Below are 24,682 nucleotides of genomic sequence, written 5' to 3'. Positions count from 1 at the left end.
TTCCTGATGAGCACACCGCCAGGCTTGTATCTGATCTACGGGTTGCTGACGATGTAGTTTACAAAGACCGTCACGAAGGTGCTGTAGATGAGGAGGACCTCGAGTCACTGCACTTTACCCGACGTGATGACCAGGATGTGGACTATGACAACAGTTTGAACCACAAAATGGCTACATCCAAGACAATGGAGCTGGTAAGCGAGCCAAATTCTAAGTTGTCTATTGGACTCGTGGGAGGCGAGGTGGATGTAGCGGCTAACAGTGAGCTCGAGAAGGGCGTTCGGCTGGCAGATGCTGTCTCAAATGCTCTAAAAAGTCGACCAGATGAGATTGAAAGCACGAGAGAGCTCGGTAGAGCGGATCTACACGAGAGTGATGGTCATGGCGGAGTATCACTCACTGATGCAGCTTCGAGCGCATGTAATCTTACTACTAGCATTCCAGGGAGCGAGATTGAGGCAAGTAGTTCAGGAAATCTCTGTGTTGGTGGCAAGCAGTCGGAATCATCTACGCGAAATGATGGTGCTGACGTTGAGTCTGTGGTGGGAACACGGGGCTCATCGCTGGATGGTAATGAGGTGGATGATGACGACGACACAGGATTACCGACAGACGACGACATTACTGTAGCAAGTGTGTTCTCATTTGATGAGAAGACTGTCTCAATGGAGAATAACAACTCGTCAAGTGGTGTGGGGCTTGAAGAAGACCCAGAGAGTACTGATGAACATCAAAGTGCGGTTGTGGACAATAATAACGCGCAGAAGATGGACGCTAGTGTTTGTCTTGATCCAGTTGTCATTCGAGAAACTGGAAAGCGTACCCACCGCGATGAAACTCAGTCGGAAGAGGCTCGTGTGGAACACGAGGCCGCAAAGCCAGATACCAAGAGAACTCGAAAAGGACTTCGAGAGGTACAAGAAAGACGTCAACCTCGACGCTTTGATGACTTTGTGATGAATGCAGCGACTTCACGGGTTCTGGATGAGCATGGCCGGCCTATTCGTGCTTGTGAGGTGAAGATTCCTCGTAACAGACGTGAGGCACTGCGATCCAGGTTTGCTAACTATTGGATGGAAGCAGAGATGGTAGAGATCGCTGCACTGAAGGCAAAGAAGGTCATCCAAGAAATACCGGATGAGGACATGCCCGAAGATGCGAAGCCTGTGAGAACAATGTGGGTCTATGCCTTGAAGTCGGATCATCAGGGTTGCGTGATAAGATTCAAGGCTCGGATAGTGGCGTTGGGGAATCACCAGCGACCAGGCATTGACTTCAAGGAAACGTTTGCCCCTGTGGCAAGAATGGCTTCGTTTAGACGGTTGTTGGGACTGGCGGCATTACTGGGATTAGAGGTATACGGAGGAGACGTGAATACCGCTTACCTCAATGCATGGCTAGGCATACGACAATATCTACACTCCATCAACGGATATCCGTGCAGAGTGAGTGGCCATTCTTACGTGGTACTCAAGGCTTTGTATGGATTAAGACAATCGGGTCGAGAATGGAATTCAGAACTCAATGATTGGTTCATTCAGCGTGGATACCAAAGATCGTTGACGGAGCCGTGCCTGTACTACCTGTTTGATGGTGGCACGATGGTATACGTGCTAGTATACGTCGATGATATCTTGGTTGCAACAAACAGCAAGGAGTACAAAGATCAGTTGTTCATGGACTTGGACAACACGTACGGTCTCAAGGACCAAGGGCTGTTAACACAGTACTTAGGTGTGGAAGTGACTCACACGCCAGAGTACATTATGATCAGTCAAGGCAAGTACGCAAGAGAGATTCTTGGCAAGCTGGGATTTGAAAACGCACATGCAGTAGGAAATCCAATGGAAGTGAATTCACGGCTCACACCTCTTGGAGAGAAGGAGAGTGCAGACGGCAGCTTTCCGTACCGTGAAGCCATTGGTATGCTCATGTACCTGGCTACAAGTACCAGACCGGACTTGGCTTATTCATTAGGCCAACTGAGTCGCTTCGTAGCGAACCCATCGGCGAAGCATATTGGAACGGTAAAGAGAGTGCTGGGCTACTTGGCCGGGACTTTGGATTATGGAATCAAGTACGAGAAAAAAAAGGAACAACTCGAAGGAGTTGGTGTTGCAGGGTTACTGTGACAGTGATTGGGCTAATGACCCAGATCAAAGGAAGAGCACTACTGGTTTCGTGTTTACGCTGGCAGGCGGAGCTGTAGCATGGATGTCACGAAGACAATCCGTCATCGTTTTGTCGACCGCGGAGGCGGAGTACATTGCAGCGTGTGAGTGGAGGCAGTTGCTGGGAAAAATGTTTTGCAAGAGATTTTACCGCAGCACGATGTGAAATTGCGTGTAGGAATTGACAGTCAAGCTGCTCACGTGATGGCAACTAATCATACCTACAGCAGACGTACGCGCCACATTGAATTACGGTGGCATTACGTACGAGAGCAAGTGCAAAAAGGCACTGTGGAGTTGCATAAGGTGAGGGGGGAAACAAACCCTGCCGACACGTTCACCAAGCCTCTGGACAAGAAGCGACTGAAAGGATTGTTGCTGATTGCAGGCATTGGAGCAGAAAAGTAGTCGAAGACCAGTATTCGACATCGAAGACCGATCTTCGAGAAGGGCGTGTTGGATTGTGCATCGAGGCCTGGTGCAGATTGAAGAAAGCTGGAACAGCAAAGAAACCAGATCGTTATATGAGAGAGGGCAAAGGCCCGTGAGTGTTGGTCAATGCTCAGGAAGCAGAGCAACTGACACAAAGTAATTCAGTCTTCATATTTTCCCTTTGTAAACAAGGAGCTTGTATGTTACTTCGCGGGGCGTGTCTAAGAGCCACAACTCCCAACAGTGAGAGCATGCAGGATCTGACTAGTGTTTCTCGCACAAAGACTGCTTTTGTGGGATTGTAGGAGGAAGGGCGATGTCCCATTGTCTTTGGCACTAAAATAAAAGTGTGTGTTTGTATGAAGACGTCCGATCCAAAATTTAAAATCAGATCGATGCGGCGTGTCATCGAGGGGAAAACCGTTGAGGTTAATCGCTAGGGTGGTGATGGGCAAAGGTAATTGCGCATCCGATTCGCGTAATCATAAAATCTGGCAGGGTATCGACTGATACCGGTGCCGAATTAGAGGTGCACGACTGTACATGAAAGTAGCAAAAACACCGATTTCACAAGCTACGGATCAGATGTAGATGTGGAGGATATTATCCTCCTTGTTTCTCAGTTGAATTTGTAGTGTTACCTTTATAAATTATAATCAAATCCTAGGATATGGACGGACCACGATACCCGAAGTAAGAGCATTTACTACTGTTTCAACGGTCAGTCTGTGATAAGTTCTCTAAATATGGTAATATCATTAAGTAAACTCATCACCGATGTGTGGGCTCGTCGTTACGCTAATACAATGAGTGCTGCGCTATCGGGCCGTAAGCTTTGATGTTGGTACATGTATCACCGCGGCAGGAAAGCTCCAACAACCAAGTAGTATGTCAATGGGCAAGATGGACCCTTCAAATCGATCATCGCTAAGTGCAGCGATGATGGTCCCCATTGGTATTAATAAACGCGCGTCAGTAAACTGCGCCCCGTCGCAAGCTACAGTAGTATGATAAGATCGATCACTGAAAACCTCAACTTCAAAAATAATATTGCACCTGCCAGCAGTATCGCCCAGAGCGACTGGCTTTTTGCGTATGCCGCTACCCGCAATACTCATCAGATGCAGCTTGGATTCGTCAGCTGCCAAGTATTACTACGATAAGGTGGCGAAATTCCAGCGCCGCTTCCTTGTCTTTGGTGACTCACCGTGCTGCGTGGCTGAAGAAAGCGGTGCGCGACTCTGTGCCCAATAACGGCATCTATTTATGACTTGCACGCCCTGAGGGCAGGAGCCCAGGGCATTAGGGCTTTAGGGCAGGTACGGTGTTGCTCATTTCCGATAGCACCGCGCAACACTTAAAGCGTTCTCCCTCAACCAGAGCGAACGTGCAAAATGGTAACGACGCAGACAGCTCTGCCGCTGTTTCAAGGGGACCCCGCCACCATGTCGGTCTCCGCCAAGCTGCTATCCCTGTCGGTACTTAGTATCCCGACGAGCGAGAGATACTTCCAGCAGCCAGACGGTGTCTCCTTCCAGAGTGAAACCTTTCGACTGCGCACGCAGGCCAAGATCTCGGAACTCGTGCGGACAGCCAACGCCGCGACTAAAACTTGCAGCAGTACCAACGCGCTGCTGGCCAAGAAGGCACTCAAGTTCCGGCGCGTATTGGAACGACGTCCGTTTGGTAACGCCGCTGTGCCATGCTAACAGTCCTCGATATCCTCCACCTATTTATTCGCCTGCTGCCTAGACAAGAGAGTATGAAGATATCGCTACATCATTCCAAAGACGTTTTCAATCTGAAGTTGATTTCTTGTGTAGTACATACTTATGCATTCTCTCGTTTCGTTATACGCTTTCGTTTGTGGGCTGTGATGGCGTCCTGGCCATCCTCGCCATTTTGTGCAAGTTGAAGTGCTCGTTTTTCGATTTCAGCCATTCATGTGTATGCCGCATCTCTTTTCATCCAATCCCTGGTCTCGATCTCTCCCCGCCTGTCAAACTGACTCCCACACTCGGCCATTTCCCCCTCTTTAGGCATCCTCCCACGATGCTCAAGCGCCCAGCTCCGACAGCGGCCGCCGCGCCGCCGGCTGCAGCAGGTTCAACGCCGCCGTCTCCTTCACCACCTGCCACCAAGAAGAAGCGACGCTCGCAGCCCATGGGCAACCTGACGAACTTGCAAAAGCGGCAACTGTGCATCAAGTTCTCGCAGGTCAAAATGACGCAGCAGGAGCTGTGCCACTGGGCCAAGCGCGAGTTCCAGCTCACGCATCTGCCGCACCAGTCCACGATCTCCAAGATCTTGGCACGCTCCGAGGAGTTGACGCAGATGGCACCGCGAGATCTTTCGGCGCGTCGCAAGGGGCTGGTCACGCACCCGGAGCTGGACACGGCATTGTGTAACTGGGTGCTCTGCGCTCGTCACAACGGACTCAAAATTTCAGGCGACATTATCAAGAGCCAGGCACGCTCCCTCGCCGCACAGCTCGGCATCGCGTCCACTATGAGCTTCTCTAATGGCTGGCTCGGTGGCTTTAAGAAGAGATACAACATACGTCTGGGCAGCGCTGCTGCCGCCATGGACGGTGTAAATGGCGTGGGTATGACCAGCAGTATCAGCTCAATCGAGCAACTTCAGGGCGTCACGCGCGTGTACGACCCACGCGACGTCTACTGCATGCACGAGACCGGTCTCTATTACGAGCTGTCACCCGAGAAACCCGCGGGACGCGGTCGCGCAGCGAGGAAGGAAACCTGCGGCGAGCGACTTACCGTCGTGTTCACAGTCAACGCGGACGCCAGCGACAGGATGGAGCCCATGTTCATCGGACCCGGAAAACTGCCTGAACCCTCCGAGGAATTGGACGTGGCGGACTCGCGTAACTTTCACTACCAGAACAACAAGCGCGCGTGGATGACACCCGTCATGTTCCAGGACTTTGTCTCGGCTATCGACACGCGGATGCGAGACGAGGGTCGCTACATTCTGCTGCTCGTGTCCGCTGCGCCGTCTCACGTCACACTCGGACTGGAGCTTACTAATGTGCGTCTGGAGATTCTACCGCCTTCGATGGAGTCACTGCCTGTTTCCATGCAGACGTCTATACAGGTGAGTGCAGGCGAGAACGCCATTCTGTCCGAGTCCATCGCAGCGACAGACGTGAACGACACGCCCATGCCTGAAGCAGACCAGGCCCAGGCGACGACGGAAACTGCGACGAAACTGCAGCCGGAGAGCGAAGTGCAGACATCGTCGGTGTCTGATCTCCACCACTCGGCAGCGATGGCGGCAATGGCCTCAAGTATGGCGACGGTGACGACTCTGCAGCCGTTGGACGCGGGGCTCATCGCGGCGTTTAAGCGCCGGTATCGTCGCTATCACATGCTGTACGCGCTGGACCGCTTCGAAGCAGGACGACAGGATGTCTTCCACGTGGAACAGCTGCAGGCCATGCGTTGGGCACGTCACTGCTGGAAGCAAGAGATCCCTGAGGAAATTATCCGCAAGTGCTGGGCCGCTACGGAGATTCTCGTGCCCAAGCCTGACTCGGAAACGATGGCAGCGTTCGAGTCGATCGAACAAGACATCGACAAGGAGATTTGTGACACGGTGTCGGCTCTCGAGATCCTACGACCACTGCCTATCGACGAGTTTGTGAGCCCACGCGACGAGAATTCTGGCATCCATTGCGCCGGCCTGGAAGAAACGGACTTCGTCTTCACCGTCCCGGACACTTCAGGCAATGAAACCAAGTCCACAGCCAAGAAGACGTCGCCTAGTGCCGCTGACGGTGCTAAGCAGCATGTAACAATGACGCCGACGGAGTTGACACCGCGCCTACAGGAGCTGCACGCTCGCATCGAAGCGTCAGCATCGTCTGCTGCTGCTGCCGCCGCATCGGGTCTGGGTCTAACACCATCGCTGACTACGATGACTACAGGGGACAGTACGGGGCCAACGGCTACAGGCAGTGTGGAGGATGTGTTGGGCTTGTCATCGTCAGCTGCAAAGTCCGTTGATGGGCCGGCGACGAACGAGAAGCTCGTCGAGTGCTTCAAAGTGCTGCTACCTGAACTGGATCGACTGCGGTTCGATGACCACACAAAGAAGAGCATTCGCGCTACCTTTCGCAAGCTGAAGGAGACAGTCGAGCAGCAAGCGCTGGACCGCAAGCGCGGCATCACGAAGCATAAGGCGCAGCACCCGCAGTCGCAACAGATGCAGGAGCAACAAGCCCAAGCTCTCCAGGAGATGCAACAATTGCAGATCCAGCAAATGCATCAGCAGCTTATGATGCAGCCTGATGCGATGGCCGCACAGGCGTCGCAGATCGTGGAGAACACGGTCTTGTAGTCGATTGTACACAGTGCCTATCTCTATTCGCAGTTACTCGTACCTCTGGTTTATCAGATCCCCTATCGGGTCCCTATCTGATCCCTATCGACTGCAACTCACGAGTCGTTCGTTACTTAAGTCCTTCTTTTTACCACTGCAGACATTTTTGTGATTCCCAAATTGTGAATATGGTGGATGCCTCGATCGTTTTAGTGAAGGACTGTACGTGGGATGGAACTCCCTCCGTACGATCCCAGTCATGGAGGCTTCGAGCAGGATCTCTATCTGGTACGACAATGTAAAGGTACTTGGAACTACCTTTAGTCGAGCGCTATACAATGCCGGGACAAGAACACTAAAGCCGTGTTCGACGTGGTGCCACACGTACTGCAGCACGTTCTGGACCTGCACCTGACTGTAGCCATTTCCTTGTAGCGACTTATTGCTGTCCCCCGCACGGACAGGCCCTTGCTTGTGGGCGGTTGCGTTGAGGTTACTTGTGCAAATTTGACGTTACGAACACGGCACACACCGCTTCCTATGAAACTTCGTCCCACGTGCGGCTGGCTTTCTCTGGTGCCAGTATCGTTCTGGGGAAACTCGAAGTTTCTCTCTGCTTGGTTTGTAAGGCGTCGAGGCGATCCTGTGAGTTGTACGACGACTGCACTGTCCGTTTTGCTCCAGGGGCCTCACCTTGCCAACAGAAAGAGAGACGATGGTTAGGCTTGAGCGACGAAAAGTGGTACACGTAGCAGTAGTAATGGCATTGGCGCTGATCTCGTCTTCTGGCATTCAAGCGCAGGACGTTGGCACTGTATCAGCAGCGGTGAATCCAGAGGTGACGGCGGCGGCGGTTGATACTGCAGCTCCAGTGGATCCCATGACACCAATGGCGACAGAACCAGCAGCTCCGATAGTCACCACATCAGCGACTCCAGTCGCCACCGAAGCGCCAGCGACACCTCCAGTGGCAACAGAAGCAGCTACAGTTCCCGTCGCGACTGAAGCTCCCACCACAAGCCCTCCTGAATCGACACCGGCGCCCGTTGCGACGGAAGCAGCTATTGTGACGACGGCTCCAGTTGCTGTAAGTACGGATCCTCCCACCACGTCAACACCTACAGCGCCGCCGTCCACCGCACAGGTCGCATCTGAATCCATGGGACCAAATCTGCAGGACACGACGTCTCCACAGAACTTGCGAGGCAGTGGCGACGGCAGCAACATGAGTGCATCGTCCCAATCTTCGTCCTCGAAGAGCGTGTCGGACCACACCACTGGAACTCTGGACGGGCTTTCGTCCACTAAGTTAACCGTCATGTGTCTGCTCGGTGGAGTCGGCATTGCCATCATAATGAGCCTCCTCTTCGTCGTGCGGAGAACTCGAAGACGCGACGATCCAGAGCTCGGCACACCAATCGGACCCGACACTGCAGAGATCACGTCCCCACCCGCCACAGCCATCACATCAAATGCTGATGTCTGGAAGGCTAAAGGAGCGAGTTTTGCGTCGCAAAACCTGCCACCAGCCGCAAACACTCGCGCCAAGATGAACGCCACCACTCGATCGTCTGCTGAGTTCGACATGGCCAACCGAGTCTCGCAGATTGCCAGTCTCCCTGCTCCCAGCAGGTCGACAAAGCCGCAACAGCCAAACCGAGACACCAACTTGTCCCCAGAAAGGAGCCTCAGCTTCCGTGGGTGCTCAGAGTTTTCGCTGCATCACGAAGGCGACTCCGAGGCTTCCTTCACCACAAACGAGCGGTACTCAACCAATGACGGATATTCCACGAGCGACAGATACTCCATGTCGTCTCGACTCTCCAGTGAAGTCGGGCGAAGCAACTCTGGATGGTTCCAGCGCCAGGCTCCTAAAAATCTCGACATGCCGCGCGCTTCGTCCACGTCGTCGACGGCTTCGTCGGTCGCAGCAAGGAAGCACAGTAAAGTTTCATTTGTCACCCCTGCTCCCATCCAGACGACGCCCAGCACAGAAGCCCCCGTCACCACAAAGAGCTCCATCTCACGCACTGACGTTCCGGACTGGTATCGCGTCATTGAGTCCCCAAGCGACAACGACCGATACACCACTTCATCACTCGACAGCGATAACATCAGTAGTGAGCGAGAATCCTTTGAATTGTAGACACAATACATAGTCCGTCAGCATGTTAGAGCTGTCCACCCGTAACCAGGGTATATGAACCTTCAGCGAGCAGCTAAGGGCACAACTAAGCATAAAAAAAAGCGCTCGAAACGTCGAGGGGAATCAGTGTAGACAATAGAGAGGAGAGTGGGCTTGGGGTTTCTATGCAAAGTACCTTAAAAGGCAGCAGCAAGCCTTTACGTCGAGACAAGACGAAGCATTACCGTTGTTGCTCGTCTTCGTCTCGCTTCCGATATTGTTTCTTCTCGAGAGACTTTGGACGCACTTCCAGCACAGCGCCAGACGGGAGATCAGCAAGGCGATAAGGCCCATACTGAACACGAATCAACTGCTTGACCACCAGTCGCACGTGAGCCAGCGCCTTTCGGACCTCGCGATTCTATCAGGAGACAGTATCGTTAGAGCAGGAGGACTCTGTTTTACTTAACTGCCATTTGCCCATAGCGTTACCTTTCCCTCAGCGACCTTCACTTGCAACCACGAGTCCTTCTTGTCGGTAGACTGCACTGTCACCTTAATGGGTCGATACTTGACGCCGTCCACCAGCGGCCCTCGTTTCAGCTCCTCCAGTTTCGACTCGGCCACGTTGCCACGCACCAGCGCACGATATACACGAGAGACGCCCGTCTTGGGGTGTTCCAGCTCCCTTGCGTAGTCTCCGTCGTTAGTGAAGAGTAGTAATCCCTCTGTGTTGAAGTCAAGTCGGCCCTGTTATACAGCATCAAGCAGTTGAGTCTTACGCGCCCACTTTTGCACCTTCTTGTAGCCACTTACCACCGGCATCATGTGCTGTGTGAGGCCCATTACCCGCAGTCGGTCGAAGATCGTTGCTCGGTCCTGTGGGTCGCTGTTGGTCACCAATTCCTGCGCACACAAGAGTCGGTTAGTCCTCGTGCGTCTACCTTTGTCCTCGTGTGCAGCCACTCACCCCTTTCATTTTGTAGGCCATCCAGACTTTAGTCTTCTGCGTCTTGGACAGCACACGGCCGTCAACTGCCACGACATCCTTCTCTGCGTCCACTTTTGTAGCTACATCGGCCACCACGTGCCCGTTTACCGTCACGTCAAAGCTTTGGATGCGCTTCTCAGCCTCCCGCCGCGAGCACAGGCCTGACATGGCGATTCGTTTGGCCAGCCGCACGGTGGATGGCGTACCTGCAGTCGTTGCATCGTTTGGGGTGGCCTCAATGCCATCGGAAACTGCTGCGCCGGCCTTAGACTTTGCCTGCTTAAGCGAAGCTTCGGTCCGCGTAAACTTCTTAATGGTGAGTACGCCTCGGCGTTGGCCGATGGGGGCAGGAGAAGCCTGAAGCCGCTGCACGAGTCGCTCCAGACGTATCATGCGGGTCAGCGTGTGGTGCGTTGTATTTCTATATCTGACTTTGGTTAAAAACCTGCCCAAGACGATAGATCAAGACCATTGACAATTTCTATCGCATCACTACGTGGCAGCTCGCGGAAGAAAGATGCTGCAGCAGCAGGTGGACGACGTGAAGCGCCTGTGGGCCAATAAGCGGCAGCTGGCCCACCAGGGCCTGAACCTGGCCATGGTGGTGCTGACCGCGCTCATGATCTGGAAGGGGCTCATGGTCTACACGCAGAGCGAGTCGCCTGTCGTCGTCGTGCTCAGTGGCAGTATGGAGCCGGCCTTCCAACGCGGCGACATCCTGTACCTGGACAACACGGTCCGTGTGTACTTAAAAATTTTGTGCTCTTAACACCGACCATGCCTCTTACTGACGCTTGTTGTGACCTGAGCGCAGAAGCCGCAGCTTGAGATTGGAGACATCGTCGTGTACAAGGTCAAGGGTCGAGATATCCCCATCGTGCATCGAGTGCTGGAACTGCACGAACGGTACGGCGATTGCTGCCTAGACGAAGGTACAACCTCCCTTAATCGAACTTATTTTAACTGCAGGGCGGAAGATGGATATCAGGTCTACCTCACGAAGGGTGACAACAACAACGTGGACGATCGGTACGACTGCAGTTGTAATGGCTGGTGTCATTGATAAAGCCCAAGAGAGAGTCTAACAATGCCATTTGTTGTGATGGTTATGCAGTGGACTATATGCGTACGGCCAGTCATGGCTTGAGCGCGAGGACATTGTGGGCACCGCAAGAGCGTACGCCCGACACTTTTAACCCTCGTTCGAACGGACTGCGAACTCACTTGTTGCTGTTGTGATTTTATTGCAGATCGGTCCCGTACGCTGGCATGCTGACTATTTTGCTGAACGATTACCCCGTGCTCAAGTACCTGTTGGTAGGTGGGATGGCAGTGCTGGTTTTCACCCAAAGAGAGTGACACGAGGAACGATTAGAAGGAAGCCAAGACCAGAGAATGGCAACTTGAAGAGAAGAAAAAAAACTCATTTGGTCGCTGCAACAGCGCTTCATTGTCGGAAAAAAAGGTGGTGGGGTGGAGTACGTGACTCACGTAGTAACTAAACTCCTTAAACTTATTGTTGCTCGTAAGCGCGGGTTGGTCACGTAGCTGATGGTAGGCCACCGGACAACAACGCACTCATCGGTAGCGCACTGCTGCCGACGGAGCCGTTGCTGATACTTTGGTGGCTGTTCGTGTGTCCTGCAATAGCAGGAGCCTGATTCCCCGTCATGGCCTTGTGCTTCTTTGACTTCTGCTGTTCCAGGTCATAAATATCGGGCACGTCGATGTGGTCAGGTGCGAGTCCGTTCTCGTGGCGCTCCCAGGCCATGCAAAGACCCGTCTCCAAGTTGCGCACCCAACGCTGAGTGTCAAACAACGGACAGTTGAGACGCTCCTCCTCCAGCCGCCGTCGAAGTTCCCACAGTCGATCCATGTCGCTGGCCAAAGCCACCGCGAGCTCTTCGTATTCCTCTAGCGAGTTCGTGATCAGCTCGCTCATATTGGCGGCACGTAGCAGACTTGACGCCACGCGCGTGGCCATGCGATCTTTGGGCATCGTCACCATCGGAGTACCGCCCCACAGGATGTCGCACCCGGTCGTATGCGCGTTGCACTCGGGTGTGTCTAGGAACAGATCAGCCAGGTAGCCACGTTTCAGATGCTCGTCCTTGGGGGCCACGTCCGTGAAGATCAGACGCGTCTGGTCCTTGACGCCACGAGCTCGAGCCTCAGCACGGATGTTGGCCTCCGCAATCGGCGGGAAGCGCAGCAACCACAGCACCGAGTTGGGGACGCGCTTGAGAATGTTCATCCATGTCGTGAACGTGACGGGGTCGATCTTGTACACCTGATTGAAGTTGCAAAAGACAAACTTGTCCTCGGGCACGCCATAATCCGCTCGGGTAGGGCACTTTTCAGTGTCCAGCACGTCTCGCGCCGACTGTTTGTGGTCGTTGACAAAGTAAGAGTGCGGCATGTTGATCTGCTTCTCTGTGAAGTAGCGTCGGTACTCGGGAGGCACTACCGTGGCATCACCCACCATGTAGTGAATGTAGTCGGCCCCCAGAGTGCCACAAAAGCCCATGTAACTCACTTGGACAGGCGCAGGCTGGAGCGCAAAGATCTCGTTCCGCGCGCCTTTCGTGTAGCCGTTGAGATTGACAAGAACGTGGATGCCGTCGGCGTGGATGGTGCGTGCAGCGTCACCGTTCGACAGCGCGCAGATGTCCACGAAGTGCTCCACACTGCCGGAGATCTGCTTGCGCCAGATTGATCCGTCGTCGGGCGACGTTGCGTAGCAGAAGACCTCGTACTTGCGCTCGTCGTGCATGCCAAACACACTCTGCATAAGGTGCGCCAGCGGGTGGTTGCCCAGGTCCGAGGACACATAGCCAATCCGCAGTCGCTCCGACGCGCGTTTGCTCTTAAAGCGCATAGGCGAAAGCTCCACTAGCTGGACGTTCATCTTGGCGCGCTCAGCGTATCGTCGCGAAATGTCCTGGAAGCGCTGCATCGACAGCGGGTACACCAGCGCGTGGAATGGCTGCACGGACGGCAGCACATCAGCCACACTCAGTTGCTCGTCCACAAAGCGCTGTAGCGTCTCCGTGTCCTGTTTACGGGACTGCCAGTCACAGATAAACACCATCGAGTGGAAGTAGTTGGCGAACGCGTCCGGAAATTGAGGACGTAGCGCCAGAGCCTTACGGTAGCACGTGATAGCGTCGTCCAGACGGCCGCCGTCCTTGTACGCACTGGCCAAGTTGCTGTAGGCATCGGGGAATTGCGGCTTGAGACGAATAGCCGTCGAATAGCACTGGATGGCCTCCTCGAGACGGCATAGGTCCTTGAACACGTTGCCCATGTTACTGTATGCATCAGCGAAGTTGGGGTCGATAGTGATGGCCTGTTGGTAGTGGGCCAGAGCCTGATCCAGCTTGCCCTGTTCCTTCAGCACGCTGCCGATGTTGCTGTGAGCCGCTGCGAATTGCGGTAGCAGACGCGCCGCCGTCGTGTAGCAATGCAGCGCCTCCTTCACCAGCCCCTTGTCTTTCAGGGCATTTCCCAAGTTGTTGTAGGCGTGCGGGTGGTCTGGCTTGAGCTGCAGCGCAGTCCGGTAGCACGTAACGGCTTGCTCCAGGTGGCCGCATTCACGCAGGGCATTGCCCAGATTGTTGTAGGCGTCCGGGAAGTTTGGCTCAAGCTGGATGGCGTGGCGGAACGTGTGGATGGCCAGCTCCATTTGGCCTGCGTCGTAGTAGCAGCTGGCCAAGTTGCCATGAGCAATAGCAAAGTTCGGTCGGATCTGCAGCGCCGACTTGTAGGCCTGGATGGCTTCGTCCACTCGGCCGGACTCCTTGAGCGCATTGCCCAAGTTGCTGTACGCGTCTGCGAAGTCCGGCGCGAGCCGAATCGCTTCTCTGTAGTGCTCGACCGCGGCGTCGAGCTGACCGTCGTCCTTCAGTAAGCCCGCCAGGTTGCTCCAGGCAATGGCAAAGCTCGGCTTGACTCGGATGGCCTGGGCGTAGCAGTGCTTCGCGTCCACGAGGCGGCCCTGCACTTTGTACAGGTTGCCCAGGTTGCTGTGCGCGTCCACGAGCCGCGGGTCCAGCATGATGGCCATCTTGTACGTCTCCACGGCCTCTTCAGTCTGGCCCAGCAGCATGTAGCAGTTGGCCAGGTTGTTGTACGCGTCTCCGAAGCGCGGGTTCAACTTGATCGCGCGCACGTAGAACTGCACGGCGCCGGCCACGTCCCCGAGCTCCTTGAGCGCGTTGCCCAGGTTTCCGTAGGCCTCTGCGAAGTCGGGCGCCACGCGAATGCACTGCTGATTGTAGAAGATGCTCTCCGACAGGTTCCCGAGCTGGAAGTGCAGCGCGCCGAGCAGCAGCAGGTTGTCCGTGCGGTACGCGTCTGACTCGTAGAGCTGCTCGCACAGGCGCAGCGCCTCCTGGTAGTAGCCGGCCGCGTACTGCTGGTGCGCCAGGTTGAACAGATCTGCGCCGTCCATGGAGGAAGGGAGATACGACGGATAGGCCCAAGTGAGCTACAGAGCTGCCAGTATCAAGCTACAACAACTACAACAGCAACACAGATACTTACACGTGAAGCGCTGCTGACTGGCATCACCAAGCGGATCGGTGCGCGCGAAGGCGGCGTTGCTGGGGCTCTGCAGCGCCGCCGTCTGTGTGTGGTACTGGTACGGATACGCCATGAACGCGGATCCGCTCGTCGATGTTCGTGTCTGTCTGTGCCTTACTGTCTTGGGGTGGCACGTGCTGATAACAAGGTGGATGGATGAAACTGGCAGCTAGTCAAAGGGGTAGTGTCGTCGCCGCGGTCGCTGCTGGGATTGGAAGTGAGGTTGGACTGGGAGCGGGCGCATCCACTGCCCTGCGGTTCGGTTGCTGGCTGCTGGTGCGCCTGCCTGTATCGTACCGTGTTGAAGCGGGTCGGTCCCCGTTTCTTTTTTTCGACCGCCGTGGGGTGGGGTTCGCCTGCAGACGTCGACGGTCGTTGCCCCCTGGTTCACACCTATCTCGAGCGCAGTCTCGCTCTCTCTCGCAGCCTCCCACACAGGTAGAATCAGCACAATGCAAGCATACACATGCATCGCATTGGTGCGTTGAACACCGAGCGCCATACTTTGCTGTCGTCAGTTTTTTCGCCGGACATGCGCTTGCTTTCTTAGGCAAAGCCTGGCAAAGGGCAGATGGGATTGACCTACCCCTTTCGCAGCGACAGGGCAGACACTCAACGCCCGAAACGTGCGACACGGTGTACGAATCTTCCCGAATGAAGCAATAGCAAGCCGTGTCTGCACGTTGATGGTTGCAACTTAAGCGCCCGCGTAGCGCTGCATGCAGTGGCGGTGAGTGCGCCACGGACGGAGAGGACGGCATGCACGCGATGCGAATAATCTCGAAGACGCAATTCTTCCTCAAAGCCTGCGAAAAAGTTCGAGACGATCCTACCTAACCCTAGCTACAAACGCTCAGAGTTTCTCCTTCATCGACTGCTGGCTGCATCGCTGGATGCTCAATCGAACAAGCAGCTCCCGCCTGGTCTTCCTCCCTGCGCTTCTTTCCTCTGCTAAAGCAGCACACTGACTCCTTTGTGCACCCTGGCTCGCAAACACCCGTAGGGTGCGGCTTTCCGGCTACCGTCGTCGTTGCCGATTCACTTTATGTATCCTTTGGGCATTGCGGCAACCACTCCACCCGTGCCAACCATACGGTACAAGGCAGCCATATCGAGTTCGGCGGGGTCGCCACAGGACTGTATCCATCTCGCCGCGCGAAACAGCCGCAGCTGTTTTAGCACCCTTTGAATCGTTTTTCCTATAATAGTCAATCTTGCGCCATGTCGTACATGTTGCATGTGTTTATACATCAATATTATTATCTCTTCGCAGCTTGTCATGGGAAACCCGACAGCTCGGGCACTCATGCAGCTCTGCATCTGTTACCGACATTCACTCTTCAGTCGTAAGCTTTATTAATAACCTTGTTGGGGGCATGGAGAGCGGTTGTAACGGGGTACGTAGCCCTAAGTGTACCCTCGTTCAAAGCCAACCATTGGTTAAATGACATTGCATTTCTATAGGTAACTTACTAGCCGAGCGCCGCCGCGTAGCGGCGGTAGCTTAGGCTTAGCTCTACTTGCTTTGGCCTTGCCGCCTCCGCTTCGCTTCGGCGGGATAATTATTTCAACTACAAAATGCTGAGCTCCCAGTTCACACTTACCATGCTTAAAAATTATTATTCTGGTGATCTTGACACAGTCTCTTTATTATTGCTGGCTACTACATAAGTACTGGCGTATTCGTCAGTCATCGCTACTTTCATGAAGTCTGATAGGTTTACCTAGAGAGCATCATACAGTCCGTGTTGACTCGGGCACATGCTTGCCGTGTCGTGCTGGCATTAACGGCGAGTATGTACCCAACTCAAGAATCACCAGCACTTCAAATAGCATGTCTACAAACGATATTGAATATATTTAGCTTGGCGTCGTGCTCGATATCATGGGCCGTTCTGAGGCGCTGTGAAACTTAGCCCGCATCAATGCAAAGGACAGTAATGATCTATCCAGGTTGCACTTCTTACTCTCTTGTACTGCCTATTTGAGCTTGTTAGTAACTAAAAATTGCTAACTTCTCACACAAAACTCACTGAAAGCTATAATTTTTTCGAATTGTAAAAATTTTATGCATGCAGCCTTCATTTTGTGCTGATTCAAAAGTCATAATCTAAAACTTTCTATCTTTGTGAATCAAGTGACAACGTTTGCGAGGTTAGCTGCGAAAAGAAAGCGAAAGTGAGCTGGAAGCAACTGAGCTTCTCGAGCTCCTACATGACTAAATATAACTAGCTGCGACATCGGGAAAATACGCCTTCGTCGGCAACTTGCACATCTCATGTTGCCGTTGCCTCCGCAACCAGCAATTTTCAACAGTCACGTTGGGGCAAATTGATTGAGTTGCATTTTGCCACACCTGGGCGAGGCGTGGCGGCGGCCCCATCATGAGATTGCCGCGAGTTGAGCCGTGGGTGTGGTCGGCTTTTTGTTAGCACATGTAGCGTGAAAGTTCCGCAGACCCCTTGGCGGAAAGCACCGGATACCCCTCGAACGCGTTGGACAACCAACGTTGTTCTTACGGCCAGCTGTTACGGCCATCTCTTCTGTTGTACATGTACTACGATTTGGCGGCTTAGTAGTTACCTCACTCTCAGATAATTAGATAATATATCTACAACAAAATAGTTGTAGCTATTAAAGTCATTGTACAGTACATTGCATAAACTATTAAGTACATAGTATACGTATATTATAGTATGGCCTCCAAAACACGCATTCATACGTGCACGCTAAGCACCTTGTACTATTTCATTTGAGAATAAGAAGCACTCAAATATTAATAGCAGCATCCCATATTAAAATAGTACAAATTAAAACTTCGTAGTATTTAAACGATGCCGCCATCGGATTATGGATAGTCTTGTGCAAATCTCCATATGTGCTCTGTGAACCACATGAATTTACTGATGTAAGCTACATAATTCAGTTTTAACCAATTGAAGCCGCCTTCGCTCCGCTCGGCAGCCAATGATAAGGCTCAAAAACCTGAGCGTTTCGTGTGACGGACGGACAGACACCGTGCTAGCATTGATAGTTTAGGACTAGCCGTTCGCAACCGCTACGCGGCGGAGTGGCATGGTTTGTTGGAGATGTGATGGCCCCAAATTTAAGTGCTTCTTGGTGTCGCATCCTTTGTATGCGTCGTTCACCCCAGTACGTCGTGGCATCGTGTATTTAACCACTTGCCTTTCCGTAGTCTCATTCGGCTCCGTATAATATCGTGGTTTGGAACGTTTCCGCTACCCCGTATTACAGGTTGGATGCTGCTTTCTTCAATGGCCCATGCTCTTTGGTGCTCTTCCCGGCTTCGTGGTTCCTACTCACTCGTGGCCCACGCTGCGGTTATGCTCTCTCTCTTGTGGGTTCACGCCCTTTAGTACGGCCTTTTCGTAAATGCTAACTTTTCTCTGTTCTCAAACGTTTATGTGGGTTGAACTGACTTCGTGATAGATACTATTTCGTGGCCGTTGGCCTTCCATCGCCGGTGCTCTAGCCGAAGCGTGCTATTCCGTGGCTTGGTGTCTCCATGCAGTCGTGTTGTTCCGTCGTCCGTGTATCGTGCTCTCTTGGTGAGGTTCCATCGACCGCGGTATCACACTATCGTGCAATTACGGTGTGGTAATGCTGTCTATGGTATTGTGCTACATAGTGTATCTGCGTTGTCCGTGTTATCGTGTTCTACAATGGCATCGTGCTCCACAGTGTGCAGTCGTGGTCACCCCAAGCGCCCACCTCCCCGTTTATTTCGTTGCTGGTCCGCCGTCCGTGCAATCTAATTCTATTGTAGTACTGTCCTCCGTGGCTCGGTAAGCTCAGGTTTAACACTGGTATCGTTCTCCGCGGCGCTGTGATTTTCCGTGTATAGCTTCGCGACTGCGTTCTCCCATGGCTTAGTACCACAGTCCATGCTACCGTGCTTACTTGTAGTGTCGCGGTTGGTCTGTCGCCCTTGCTTTCGCAAGGTACGGTAGTATCGCGCTAGCCAGAGAGCTCCGATTCTACCCTATTATCGTGTTCCAATGCTTGGTGATCTCCCTTAATGGTCTACCGTGGCTTCATATTTGGTCGGTCTACTGTGCTCCGTATTCTACCGTGGTGATATAAGATAATTCCTGTCCGTGCACGCTTAGCGTTATGGGTTTACCGTGGCTTCGAAGGTGCAGGCTCTTTCGTAGACCGTGTTTTTCAACTTGTTGGGGTGCCAATTATATTCCGTCATCTGTACGCTCCCGTCATGTTCTTGCCATTCCAAGTTTTCATGGTAGTGTGCTCGTCCGTGGTTTGTGCTTATCAGAATCGTTAGGTGCCTTCATTGATTTAGTCCTCTTTCAACGTTCGTAGCCTTCCGTGCATCGTGTCGCTCCTTCTATCCCATCGTGTACATAGTCTGTCTCGGTGTTCCTCCGTGTTTCGTGTTCTTCTTTATCCACTTGCCTCCGCGCTAATTCAATCGCAAACACTGCTTTTATTTTGTTTGGTGTATGCTACATATCGTGTTGGAAAGTGCGCACAATCTCTTAAGGTCGTACACTACGCACGCAAATACAAAGGAATATGATCCTTTTTTTTCGGCGGCGGAGTGGTGTACATGGTTATGTGGGGTGGGATTGTGGGGGATGGTGGAAGCCACTATCTTTAAATTTTAAATGGTCAAGTATTTAATAGTGGTAATAAATTGTGCATCTTTATCTAACGCAAATATAATACCGGTACTTTGGTTTAAATTGGTTAGTATTAGTAATTGCATGCGTTTTTTTTCTTGCGCAACGAACTAATTTTTTGTAGTACTGCTATAAACGTCCGCAAGCAAAAATATGAAATTCTTTAAAAATAGTATTACTCAAAAGTTTTGAAAGTTTTATTATTTATAAGTACTACGAAGCCTAAAATAGCACTCTAAAACAAATAAGTACTAAAGTTTCGATTGAGTCCGAAATATGCGTCACCAAAGCCTACAATTTTTTTCAACAGCTCCTACGACGATATGGTACGTGTGTGCTCATCGGCGCCTTCTACTAATACTAACTAACGCACACACAGGCAGCGCCCTTTGCGTGGCCTTGCGAACCGCAGGAGCGAAATGAAATTTGAGCGGTGCATTTAAGTACGATGTGTAGTCCACATACATTGTGTACAAAACACAATGATGATTTTAGCCAATGGGGTCCGCCTTCGCTGCGCTCGGCAGCCAATAGAGCGCCCGCATTAGCGTGAGTTTTATTAACCCTAGCCCGTTACGGACGGAATGACGGACGCAGACCACACTCCACTAGAGGGGTAAGACTAGCCGTTCGCCGCCGCTACGCGGCGGAGTGGCATGGTTTGTTGGAGATGCGGTGGCCGCAAATTTAAGTGCTTCTTGGTGTCGCGTACTTTGTTAGCCTCGTTCACCTCAGTAGCTCTTGGCTTCGAGTACCTAACCACTTACCATTCCGTAGTCTCATTCGGCTCCGTATAATATCGTGGTTTGGAACGTTTCCGCTACCCCGTATTACAGGTTGGATGCTGCTTCTTCAATGGCCCATGCTCTTTGGTGCTCTTCCCGGCTTCGTGGTTCCTACTCACTCGTGGCCCACGCTGCGGTTATGCTCTCTCTCTTGTGGGTTCACGCCCTTTAGTACGGCCTTTTCGTAAATGCTAACTTTTCTCTGTTCTCAAACGTTTATGTGGGTTGAACTGACTTCGTGATAGATACTATTTCGTGGCCGTTGGCCTTCCATCGCCGGTGCTCTAGCCGAAGCGTGCTATTCCGTGGCTTGGTGTCTCCATGCAGTCGTGTTGTTCCGTCGTCCGTGTATCGTGCTCTCCTGGTGAGGTTCCATCGACCGCGGTATCACACTATCGTGCAATCACGGTGTGGTAATGCTGTCTATGGTATTGTGCTACATAGTGTATCTGCGTTGTCCGTGTTATCGTGTTCTACAATGGCATCGTGCTCCACAGTGTGCAGTCGTGGTCACTTCAAGCGCCCACCTCCCCGTTTATTTCGTTGCTGGTCCGCCGTCCGTGCAATCTAGTTCTATTGTAGTACTGTCCTCCGTGGCTCGGTAAGCTCAGGTTTAACACTGGTATCGTTCTCCGCGGCGCTGTGATTTTCCGTGTATAGCTTTGCGACTGCGTTCTCCCATGGCTTAGTACCACAGTCCATGCTACCGTGCTAACTTGTAGTGTCGCGGTTGGTCTGTCGCCCTTGCTTTCGCAAGGTACGGTAGTATCGCGCTAGCCAGAGAGCTCCGATTCTACCCTATTATCGTGTTCCAATGCTTGGTGATCTCCCTTAATGGTCTACCGTGGCTTCATATTTGGTCGGTCTACTGTGCTCCGTATTCTACCGTGGTGATATAAGATAATTCCTGTCCGTGCACGCTTAGCGTTATGGGTTTACCGTGGCTTCGAAGGTGCAGGCTCTTTCGTAGACCGTGTTTTTCAACTTGTTGGGGTGCCAATTATATTCCGTCATCTGTACGCTCCCGTCATGTTCTTGCCATTCCAAGTTTTCATGGTAGTGTGCTCGTCCGTGGTTCGTGCTTATCAGAATCGTTAGGTGCCTTCATTGATTTAGTCCTCTTTCAACGTTCGTAGCCTTCCGTGCATCGTGTCGCTCCTTCTATCCCATCGTGTACATAGTCTGTCTCGGTGTTCCTCCGTGTTTCGTGTTCTTCTTTATCCACTTGCCTCCGCGCTAATTCAATCGCAAACACTGCTTTTATTTAGTTTGGTGTATGCTACATATCGTGTTGGAAAGTGCGCACAATCTCTTAAGGTCGTACACTACGCACGCAAATACAAAGGAATATGATCCTTTTTTTTCGGCGGCGGAGTGGTGTACATGGTGATGTGGGGTGGGATTGTGGGGGATGGTGGAAGCCACTATCTTTAAATTTTAAATGGTCAAGTATTTAATAGTGGTAATAAATTGTGCATCTTTATCTAACGCAAATATAATACCGGTACTTTGGTTTAAATTGGTTAGTATTAGTAATTGCATGCGTTTTTTTTCTTGCGCAACGAACTAATTTTTTGTAGTACTGCTATAAACGTCCGCAAGCAAAAGTATGAAATTCTTTAAAAATAGTATTACTCAAAAGTTTTGAAAGTTTTATTATTTATAAGTACTACGAAGCCTAAAATAGCACTCTAAAACAAATAAGTACTAAAGTTTCGATTGAGTCCGAAATATGCGTCACCAAAGCCTACAATTTTTTTCAACAGCTCCTACGACGATATGGTACGTGTGTGCTCATCGGCGCCTTCTACTAATACTAACTAACGCACACACAGGCAGCGCCCTTTGCGTGGCCTTGCGAACCGCAGGAGCGAAATGAAATTTGAGCGGTGCATTTAAGTACGATGTGTAGTCCACATACATTGTGTACAAAACACAATGATGATTTTAGCCAATGGGGTCCGCCTTCGCTGCGCTCGGCAGCCAATAGAGCGCCCGCATTAGCGTGAGTTTTATTAACCCTAGCCCGTTACGGACGGAATGACGGACGCAGACCACACTCCACTAGAGGGGTAAGACTAGCCGTTCGCCGCCGCTACGCGGCGGAGTGGCATGGTTTGTTGGAGATGCGGTGGCCGCAAATTTAAGTGCTTCTTGGTGTCGCGTACTTTGTTAGCCTCGTTCACCTCAGTAGCTCTTGGCTTCGTGTACCTAACCACTTACCATTCCGTAGTCTCATTCGGCTCCGTATAATATCGTGGTTTGGAACGTTTCCGCTACCCCGTATTACAGGTTGGATGCTGCTTTCTTCAATGGCCCATGCTCTTTGGTGCTCTTCCCGGCTTCGTGGTTCCTACTCACTCGTGGCACACGCTGCTTAGTGATTGTCCTCTATTTGTGAACTCATTCTCTCAAAGTGCTTAGTGGTTGTGTGCTAGCTCCTTTGGTTTCATGCGCTCCCGTAGTACGACCCTCTTTCGTGGTTGCTAGATATTCTGTGTTCTCAAGGGTTTACGTGGATTCCACAGGCTTCGTGTCCATAATCATTCATGGTCGCGTTCCATTTCTGGTATTCTCGCCAATGAGTGATCTTCCGAAGTTTTCTGTCACCTGTGTGCCGCGCACCCCTGTGGTGGCTCCATCTACCGCGTTATCGCGCTATCGTGCAATCGCAATGTGGTTATGCTGTATATGCTATCGTGACCGCATAATATATATGTTTTGCCAAAGGTATCGCGTTCTACGATGGTTCCGTGCTCCGCGGTGTGCAATCGTGGTCTCCAGAAGCGTTTCCCCGCGATTTTGTGGCTGGTCGGCCGTCCGGGTAAACGTGTTTTAATGAAGTATCGTCCTCAGTGGCCCGGCGATCTCGAGTTCTACAGTGCTATCGTGCTCAGTGAGTTCCCGTGGCTGTTTGTTCTCCCATGTATTAGTGGCTGTCCCATCGTCCATGCTATCGTGCTATCTCTTGGTGTCGCGGTTGGTCTGTCGTCCAAGCTTTCGCTATCTACAGTAGTATCGCGTTCCCCAGTGAGCTCCGGCTCTACCCTGGTATCGTGTTTCAATACTCGACAACCTCCCGTTAATGGTCTTCCGCGGCTTCATGCTTGGTCGGTCGAATGTGCTCCGTGTTCAACCGTGGTGCTATGGGAGAATTTCTGTCCGCGCACTCTTACCGTTACGTGTTCTACCGTGGCTTCGAGCGTGCGTGCTCTTTCGTAGCCCGTGCATTTCGGCATGCTGGGGTGTCTACGTATTAAGTCACATTCTGTGGCCCGTACGGTCCCGTCATATTCTTGTCCTTCTGTCCTTTTCATGGCTGCGTGCACTTCCATCTTTCACGCTACCTTTAAAACATCGTGGATTGCATCGGCTAAGTCCTCTAGCATCGTCCATGGCCTTCCATGCTTCGTGTTGCTCGTCTATCCCATCGCCTACATAGTGTGGGTCGGTGTTCCTTCGAGCTTCGAGCTCTTGCTTAGTCACGTGCCTCCGCGCTAACTTAAACACAATAGCTGTTCCCATTTTGTTTGATGTACGCTACATATATTGTTGGAAAGTTCGCACAATATCTAAAGGTCGCACACTACGCGCGCAAATACAAAGGAAGATTACACTTTTCCCGGAGGCAGTGTGGGGTGCAGGGGTGTGAGCCACAATAGTCATATTTTAAAGTTTTCACATTATTATTAATAGTAATACAATCGCTATTCATTATTAAACGCTGATATAATTATTATCTATACTACTACTACAAATGACTGCAAGCAAAAATATGAAATGCCTTGATAATAGTACTAATCAAAATAATATTGTTAGTTAAATTAGTACAGCAGTGCTACGAAGCCTAAAACATCATTCTATATTCAATAAGTACTAAAGTTTCGATTGAGGCCGAAATATAAGTCACCAAAGCCTACCCTTTTTGTCAGCATCTCCTACGACGATATAGTACGTGTTTGCTTATCGGCGCCTTTTAATTATGCTAACTAACGCGTACACAGGCAGCGCCCTTTGCGTGGCCTTGCAGACCGCAGCTGAACCTCCGAAGTTCGTTGCCATGGATAGGAACGACTTCGCCCATTTGAACGACTCTCAGTTCGAGTCGGTTCGGAAGATGGCAGGCATCTTCGGGATGGAGGCCCTGCAGAGCCTGGTGGTGTCAACACCGACTGAGCAGCTCGAGCGCGTCAATGCATTTGACGCGTACGAGCAGGGCCTCATCGCGCATGTGCGGGAGAACCTGCAGGCTCCGGCGGCGGAAGCAAATCCGCCTCACCCGAAGCCAATACGGCTGAAGGTTAAGCCGTATGAAGGGAAGGAAGGCGAGAACCTTCACTTCTGGGTCCGAGAAGTAGAGCTCGCGATGGACGCGGCTCTGATCTCGACCGAGCAACTGCGTGTTGCTTTTGCACTCTCCAACCTTAGCGGTCGTGCTAAGAGTTGGGTGTACACTCGGGAAGCAACATCCCCTGGATGTTTCACATCCTGGGCTCAGCAGTGCGAACAGCTCCGAGCCGCGTTCCTCCCGGCGAACTACGAGTACCGCCAGCGTTCGCGCTTCCTCGCGTGTAAACAAGGAAGGCGCGAAC

The 24,682-nt window shown here is 52.1% G+C and overlaps 4 protein-coding genes across 4 annotated transcripts; 2 read left to right on the top strand and 2 right to left on the bottom strand.

Moving 5' to 3' along the window:
• Positions 1 to 8,298: 8,298 nt before the first annotated feature.
• On the top strand, positions 8,299 to 9,167 carry PITG_17931 (uncharacterized protein; the record flags this gene model as incomplete). The annotated part of the gene is made up of 6 exons (XM_002896212.1): positions 8,299 to 8,316; positions 8,434 to 8,557; positions 8,631 to 8,641; positions 8,707 to 8,887; positions 8,942 to 9,086; positions 9,140 to 9,167. 6 exons carry the CDS (start codon positions 8,299 to 8,301, stop codon positions 9,165 to 9,167), a joined length of 507 nt encoding a protein of 168 aa, XP_002896258.1.
• A 71-nt stretch (positions 9,168 to 9,238) lies between these two features.
• Positions 9,239 to 10,456, bottom strand: PITG_17930 (RNA pseudouridine synthase, putative; the record flags this gene model as incomplete). Its single annotated transcript, XM_002896211.1, has 4 exons — positions 9,239 to 9,490; positions 9,562 to 9,819; positions 9,886 to 9,975; positions 10,040 to 10,456. The coding sequence occupies 4 exons, from the start codon at positions 10,226 to 10,228 to the stop codon at positions 9,311 to 9,313; spliced, it is 717 nt and encodes a 238-aa protein (XP_002896257.1).
• Positions 10,457 to 10,577: 121 nt separating this feature from the next.
• On the top strand, positions 10,578 to 11,419 carry PITG_17929 (signal peptidase complex catalytic subunit SEC11A, putative; the record flags this gene model as incomplete). Its single annotated transcript, XM_002896210.1, has 5 exons — positions 10,578 to 10,796; positions 10,875 to 10,966; positions 11,030 to 11,089; positions 11,175 to 11,237; positions 11,311 to 11,419. 5 exons carry the CDS (start codon positions 10,578 to 10,580, stop codon positions 11,417 to 11,419), a joined length of 543 nt encoding a protein of 180 aa, XP_002896256.1.
• A 181-nt stretch (positions 11,420 to 11,600) lies between these two features.
• Positions 11,601 to 14,846, bottom strand: PITG_17928 (UDP-N-acetylglucosamine-peptide N-acetylglucosaminyltransferase, putative; the record flags this gene model as incomplete). Its single annotated transcript, XM_002896209.1, has 3 exons — positions 11,601 to 11,673; positions 11,752 to 14,500; positions 14,606 to 14,846. The coding sequence occupies 3 exons, from the start codon at positions 14,715 to 14,717 to the stop codon at positions 11,601 to 11,603; spliced, it is 2,934 nt and encodes a 977-aa protein (XP_002896255.1).
• Positions 14,847 to 24,682: the final 9,836 nt, after the last annotated feature.

The sequence above is a fragment of the Phytophthora infestans genome, genomic scaffold (genome assembly GCF_000142945.1).
Source record: "Phytophthora infestans T30-4 supercont1.64 genomic scaffold, whole genome shotgun sequence".
In the NCBI taxonomy this organism is placed as follows: domain Eukaryota; phylum Oomycota; class Peronosporomycetes; order Peronosporales; family Peronosporaceae; genus Phytophthora; species Phytophthora infestans.
Note: the sequence above shows the minus strand (reverse complement) of the source record. Positions and strands in the feature narration are given on the sequence as shown.